The sequence below is a fragment of the Chanos chanos genome, chromosome 8 (assembly GCF_902362185.1).
Source record: "Chanos chanos chromosome 8, fChaCha1.1, whole genome shotgun sequence".
Taxonomy (NCBI): Eukaryota; Metazoa; Chordata; class Actinopteri; order Gonorynchiformes; family Chanidae; genus Chanos; species Chanos chanos.
In genome coordinates this window covers 16171165-16179212 of record NC_044502.1, presented here as the reverse complement: position 1 = coordinate 16179212, position 8048 = coordinate 16171165, and the positions used below count along the sequence as shown (strand labels likewise).

Below are 8048 nucleotides of genomic sequence, written 5' to 3'. Positions count from 1 at the left end.
AGCTGGTCAAGCAGAGCCAGACAACCTATTCATTATCCAATCATCATATTCATCAGTCCCCTTCTCATTGTTTGACTGAGTCTATCATATATATATCCCCTTTCCCCCATTAGTCAGTTGTAATGTTTCTCTCATACCTGAGTTTACTAAACTGTGTAGATCCTGCTGAGATTTTCTATTCCTCTTAGCTAGTAACTGTTACCTTCCCTGCTTTCCTAGTACTTGTCATCCTCCCTGTTCCTGTTTTGTCTGACTACTGTGTTTTGCCAAATATTGTGACTTGGATTTTGGATTATGTTCTTGGATTGAAATAAACTTACCCTGCACATTCATTCTACATCTCTGAACAGTCATGACAGGCAAATGTTGATTTTTAGATGTAAGTAGTGGTCAGGGTTGCCAACTGTCCCACAAAATGCGGAGTCATGCCGTAACTGGAAACTAAAAGACATGTTCCATATTGAACTGATACGGGATGTGCTTTGTTCCGTATTTTTTGGGAATCAGTTCAGTGCAAATCTATAGGAAAGAAATATTACAGGTTAGACTATTAAGACAGGGCAATTTGTATGAGATAAAAGGAAACCCTGCTGCTCTCCCTCAGCCTGTCTCTCATGTTATGATGCACTACCCAAACAGAGAATGTGCCTCATGAGTCACGACCAATTAGAAGTGCTGTCAGTGTTGCTACAGTACACCTGACAGTGGCGTGAGATTTAAAAAATGGCAACCTCTGAGCATAATCTGCTGGCAAAAAAAAGAAAAGATTACAAAAAGACTGTGAAGTGAATGGAAAAGTGGCTACCGATGGCTGGAATGCCTGAGAGAGAATGTGTACAAGGCCAACTGCGCTGTCTGTCACTAGGTTTTCTCTATTAGTCATAGTGGAATTTGTGACATCGCACAGCATGCATCAGGAGAAAATCATAAGAGAAGTGACAGACTGCAGAGGACCCGCGTTCCTTATTTTCATTTCAGGAGGTTGGCAACTGCAGTAGTGGCATGTTGCCATGATAGATAAACTAAATTTTATATACCCTTGTGTTTCAACTTCTAGTTCAGAAGTTATTGTAGTATAGTCAAATCTCCATTTAATATGGTAATATCCATGTGCATCAAATTCAGGACTTTGAATATTGACTGACTCAGTTTCCAGCAGCGACCAATAGCCCATGAACCACTTTCTATTGGCTGTTCTCCTTCAGGTTAGCCAATCGAAACCGCATGAGTCTCCCTAAATACCACCGCAACAGCCGCCGTTTTATACCTGGTTCAGACTACACGATTTCAGCCTGATTTTGACACAATTTTGTTGTCACAGACAAAGTTCTACCATCGGGCCCTAATATGATCATTGGGAATGATGAACGGGCATCTTTACCCCTTGTAGTGTATGACATCGGGCTCTGTCTCAGGGGAAGTCTTGGGATTACACCATCTTCAGGACCCCCATGGGCTTGTTTCAGTTCAGTCATGAGTTTGGGCTACATGGGGTGCCCACCACCTTCCAGCATCTTATGGACCATGTGCTGCAGGGTTGTGAACACTGCTGTGCGGCCTACCTAGATGATGTGGTCATCTTTAGCAGTTCCTGGGAGGACCATCTCCAGCACCTTCGCAGGGTCCTTCAGTGAATTCAGCATGCGGGGCTGACTCTGAATGTGCAAAAGTGTGAGTGGGCAAGGTCTGAGACAAGATATCTGGGTTACCTGGTTGGTAGAGGAGAAGTCTGGCCTCAAGTGGACAAGGTCAAAGCGATCCAGAACAGCCCACGTCCCCGCACCAGAAAGCAGGTCAGGTCATTCCTGGGACTTGTTGGGTGGTACAGATGTTTATACCCAATTTTGCCACAATTGCCACACCCCTGGCTAACCTCACCGGCAAGACAGCCAAAAACCCAGTCTTATGGACAGAGGAGTGTGAAAAGGTCTTTGTCACCCTCGAGAGGCATTTGTGCACGTCCCCAGTACTCCAGAGTCCAGACTTTGACCAACGTTTTCTGGTCCAGGTGGATGCCTCAGCTGTGGGTATTGAGGCAGTACTGGCACAGGGGAGAGGAATGTCCCATCCTGTACCTCAGCCGGAAGCTGCTGCCCATAGAGCAGAGGTACTCAATGATTGAGAAGGCGTGCCTTACCATAAAGTGGGCCTTGGACAGCCTGAGGTGCTACCTGCTGGGGAGAGATTTTGATCTGGACACTGATCACCGGGCCCTCATGTGGATCCAGACCATGAAGGATCACCATGCACGGGTGACTAGGTGGTACTTGGCACTGCAGCGCTACAAATTTGTCATCCGGCATAAGGTGGGACAACACAACCTAATTGCCGATTACCTTTCCAGATTGCCGATCCTTGGCAATCCAGAAGAGGAAGGAGGTAATGTGACAGAGGGCTCTGTCTCAGGCTGCGGGGAGCTGGGGAGGACCAAACGGAGGTGCAGCAATTCGGGCAGGTTTATCGGTGCCAACCCAAGTGGCGCATGTGGGGTGCGCACAGAGAACGGGTTGCACCACCGGCAAATTGGTTTCACTTTAAAAATGTAATGATCGGCTGGAATAGCAGAGAAATACAGGATGATGATGACGACATTAAGGTGTAGTGTAAATTTGTAACTGATTGTGTATATGTATGGAAATGAATTACTAACTGCAATATTATTTTAAATTAACAGAATATAGCTGGTATGTTCCGGGGGAGGGGTTTAGCATTGAAAACGGGGTTTCTATCATTGTGTGTTGAGGGAGTAAGGAGACGAATTAACAGAGAGAAGCTATGGGTGTTGAATTGAGTGTTGAGAATTGAAAGTAACGTTTTATTTCTATATATATATATATATATATATATATATATATATATATATATATATATATATATGTATGTATATATATATATATTGCTTGTTTGTTTTTTTTTTTTTGTTTTTTTACTACAACATCGAAACCCGACACACAACACAAAAAGTCTAGCATGTCAGAATTTTTGTATTTTCCTTCATAGTCAGACATCTCCTACGACATGTTCCTTGATGTTGACCAAAAGGACGAATGACAGTCGTCCTCCTCAATGGCTTATGAACTTGCACAAGGTCTTGAAAGGCAGCATATGATGGTTGGTTGGGGTCATACCTGTAGTGTTGCCAGTCTGCCGGCCAAGATGCTGCAAGAATCTATGGCACTATGATTGCCTAATCTGACATACTGGCCATTGTGAAAGACAAAAATATTCAAAGGGAGAAGACTTGTGGAGAGACTGCTGTTGTTTGTATACGTTGGGGAGTGCTGTTGTATTTCACATCTTTCTGAAACTTTGTGTGCGTTCAGATACCCATAAGTAAAACTCAGCATCAGTGTTTGATATGCACGCACTTTAGTTTACTTTGTGTCTGTTTGTATAAAGATCACTCCACCTTCAAATGTTGTGTTTCTTAAATACATATACACAAACACTCTGTTCACTTTGGAAATTCTTGGAGGAAACATGATTACCTGACCATGTACAGTTTAGTTTATGTGAAATAAAGTTACCACTATCTGAAATGGTTCATATTTTTGCTAAATACTATCCGTAACCCTTGATTGCAGGTTTTTTTTTTTCCTAAGGTTGAAGTTTTCAATGACAGTGTAATTTGATTTGTTATGTCTCTGAGATTCCAAATGCTAAATTTCAGATATCTCAAAGTCTTGTGCCAGTTGCATCTTCTAGTACAATCAACAACACAGTGGTTCTCATTTACGAAATGAATGTATGACAGAAAACTGGGCATACGTTAATTTCCAAGCAAAGCTCGGCATTTATCGATATGGACGTGAGTGGTGGCCACGATCAAATCTCACGTCAAGTGTCAACTTGTGTACGCAAGTTTTCGAGTCGTGGATTTGTGGAGCAGCACAGTTGCGAGAACTGTTAGACCATTAGACCATATATTCTGACTGGCATCTAAGCATATGCAGCCACATATTCATCACTTAACAATATGTAGCCTATGGCAAAATATTTTATTCTGTAAAGGCCTGCATCGACTAGTAGGTTTCAAATATCCCAACATAAATAGGTATTTTCAAATTGTTTACAGTTAACAGGGCTAACAGTTTATTTGGTGTGGGATTGACAGCCTACTTGTTAGGCTAAGCTACTGGTGACATAATTACAAGCAATTAAAAGCAGTGGGTAGATATGGAAGCTCTAACGTGCCATGAATTTACATTTAATTTAGAATATGTTTTCTCTCAATAACGCATTATTTCTCTTTGTTTTCTTGAGATCTCGACTTATTTATGTCATTATCACGAAATAACGAAGCTTTGTTTTCTTGTGATAACGACACAATTAATTTGAGATCTCGAGAATACAAAGAAAAATAACACATTACCAAGAGAAAACGGAATCTAAATTAAATGTAAAGTCATGGCATCTTTGGGCTTCCATTGTAACAACCTTGCCTCCTCCCTCGCCGATTTTAGCCATTCCGCGCTTAGTGTCGCCGGTTTACTAATCACCGGTCTGATCACCATCCTTCTGCACCCCTCTGCTGGATCAGTCAGTATGAAGTCTACACCGTCCATGTGTTTAATGAGCCGTTTCGTGGTCCGTGTTCATTGTTCTAAAGTTTGCTTGGCTGCCTGTTAACCCGTTTTTGTACTCTTTCTTTGGTCCCCTGTTAACCCTGTTTGAGTTGAGCCTCTTCCTGTTTGTTTGTGTCATTAAAAATCTTCAGTTCACCGCACTTGTGTCAAGCACCGTTGTCTTTCCTGACAATCATAGGTAGGCCAACTGCTTTGCAATGTGATTGGTTCAATTATACTTGTGATGTCGGAATTTCCATTTCGAGGTCGGAGAACTTTCTCTTCTTGGACGTATTACGCCCCTCCATGTCATAAATTCTAGGGGCCAGGCCTCTAAACTGAGAATATTTAGTGGCGTGATATTTAAATGATGATTGTTTTCGGCTGCCACATTTATCAGTCTAACGTAGAAAACCGCAGATTCAAGTGCAGAGATCATTTTATGACAGAGTTCACGTGTGATTCATGAAACGTTCATATCTTGCAAATTACAGCATAAGAATGATCGGGAATTGATAAATGTGGCGGCCGAAAATGATAGTCATTTAAATATCATGCCAAGAGTACAGAGTAATATGAACCTCAACTGGTATAACTATCTGGTCTTACTATCACATGAAATCATGAACTATTTTACATCTATTTTTATTCTGCATTCCAGGCCTAAACACTCATGCAGTTGATACCTTGGCAAACTACTTTAAAAAGGTTCTATGAATTGTTCAGTTTCAACAGTGTTTGTAGGGAGAACAGAACAGAAAACAAGTGAAAGAAACAACTTGTAATTGCACAATGCCAGTGGTTATGCATACATGGAGTTTAAAGAGCGTTTAAAGGAGTTGTCTCTTTTCAGTTATATGGATACTACAGTTTAAGAAGGCCGTTTCAATGTACGTAAAGATGAAAGCATTTTAGGATCTTGTGTCAAAACAACAACCATGTAAAAACCTTCTCTCTCTCTCTCTCTCTCTCTCTCTGTCTCGCTCTCACTCACTCTCATACATATACAGACACACACATGCATATTCTCAATGAGTACAACTGTGCTGGTCATCACCATATCATGGCCAATGGCTGTCATCCAAGATTAATATTGAGAAAAATACAGAAGTCAAAAGTAACATTAAACATGCAAAACATTTTAAAAATGGGCCTAATACAAAAGCAGTTCACTACGAATGAATAGATTTTACCCAGAACATTTCCCAACAAATCAGTGAAACAATAGCAGTTTAACCAAAACTGTAAAGAGAACCTAATACCTGGACAATAGTTCAGTGTCAGAAATGTACACTAATAAGCAGAAACATAAGCTGACAAAAATAGGATTCAGATTCATTCAAACGAACTTTTCAGAGAAGAATCAGCGTTGAATATCTGACATGTTAAAATGAGTTTTATGGTCTTTTTAAACCATGAATAGGAAAATGCATATATTATCGGGTTAACGGAGGAATTTAGATAAAAGAGTGTGATGAAGTAGTCGATCACATTGTAAAATGTCGAGCTTCTAGCAGCTGCAAGCAGGTATATATAGAGTGGAATCAAGCATGCTAAAAAAACAAACACTAGAGTGCAGAGAGCTTTGGCAGCTTTTCTCTCAGAGGTCAGAGCATCAGTGGTATGCCTTGTGTTTTCCGTGATTTCTTGTTTCTTTGCTTTCCTAATAGCAGTAGCATGTTTCCTCACAATGACAAAAACCTGAACATACAGGAATATTATAATTGAACAGGGCAATACAAACATTAGGATTAGATCAGCCATGGGCCAGTCTCCAGCCACGAGTATATAGCATTTCCTCAGACATGAGGTATTAAAAGCGACTCCACCAGTGTAGAAAACAGCAAAGGTATACAATATTGATATTGTCCAGAGAAGTGAAGTAGAAAGAAGCATTACATTGAGCGAAACTGTTTTGAAGTAAAGAAAAGGGTTGTTTAGAGCAAAATAACGATCCACTGCAATAAGGGTAACATTCTGAATAGACAAAACTGGTAGTTGAACAGAGAAAAAAGCAAAACACTTGCATAGAGTTAATCCAAAAATCCAGCAGGATTCAATCATCTGGATGAAATGAAAAGGTATAACAAAAAATCCAACAAGAAAATCAGATACAGCCAGAGAGAGAATCAACAGGTTAGCTGGTGTGTGGAGCTGCTTAAAGTGAGAAACAGAGATGATGACAAGCAGGTTTCCACACACTGTAAGCAGACTAATGACTGCAGCACACGTATAGAATATCACATCTACTTCTCTAGATCCAGATCTTTCCAAGCAGGAGGAACTGGAGTTCCTGGTGCAATAATGACTTTGATTTAGCTCTGAATCCATGTATTCATGTACCTCTTTGTAAATACTTAAGTGAACGAGTCAAATGCTTTCTGAGTCAACTCTTTTTCCTTAAAGGCTTGTAGGAAGGTTTCCAGTGTCTGGTGAAACTTTGATGTGGAAGAACAACGCCTGATTTATGTACGTTTGAGTTAATACTCCACCCCTTTCTGACATATTGAGGTTTGTAAGTAACAAAAAAGAAAAAAACAGTTGAACATGGAGTTGGTGAAAATACATGTGAATTACAGACTGGATTGACTAAGATATGTGAATCGAAGATTTTATTGACAAATAGACATTTGATTTCATAAATGTTTAGATTATTTAATATAAAATATGGAGATTTGATCAAAAATAGGCCACAACTCATAATTCATCATCATTTTCTGTTATTCATTGTTTATGATTCACAAATTTACATTACCATTTAAGGTGGTCTCATTAAAGAGTGAAGGTAACAAATATTCTAAGAAAGTTGATGAAAATTCACATAAATTGAAAACTGAAGGGGTATATTATCAAGTGACCTCATCTCTTCAAAGGAGATTCAATAAAAAAGATCTTTTAATGCAGAGATTATTGTTACATCCACCTCATTTATCATTTAACAAAAGTAATTTTGTGACTTCTGCCTCTCAAGGATAAATGTCAAATGGAGTTCTTCCCAAAGGTGCTTAATGAATCTCTTGACTTTCTGGTGCCACTGTCTAGCAGTGTTGTGCAAGTGACTGAAAATTAGTGATTAGTTACAGTTACTCACTTCTTTAAAACGTAAGTGAATTACTTTACCAGTTACTGCATATTAAAGTAATTAGTTACAAGGTGTAAGTGCCGTTGCCAAATACTGCATTTATGATACATAATTACTAACTGATTCATAATTGATTCAACAATTCCAACCTTAAAACTCCACGATTAACCTTGGCTGTGTCCGAAATGACATACTAGTCTACTGCATACTGCATACTGGCCCAGTATACACTGTGTACTGCACACTACTCCCCACCCTTGTGTACAGTATGGTACGCAATTATGAGAATTTTCGTGTAGTGTACTACACGTTTGCTATTGGTTGGGCTATTTGTTCTGGTAAAAACGAACACACCACTATAACAAATATCTATCAAAAGTAGCCCTATAAGACAGTGTTTG

General features: G+C 39.7%; 1 protein-coding gene across 1 annotated transcript; it reads right to left on the bottom strand.

Annotated features, from left to right (window-relative positions):
* Nucleotides 1–5900: 5900 nt before the first annotated feature.
* LOC115819377 (trace amine-associated receptor 8a-like) lies at nt 5901–6896 on the bottom strand. Its single transcript, XM_030782934.1, has one exon. The coding sequence runs from the start codon at nt 6894–6896 to the stop codon at nt 5901–5903; it is 996 nt and encodes a 331-aa protein (XP_030638794.1).
* Nucleotides 6897–8048: the final 1152 nt, after the last annotated feature.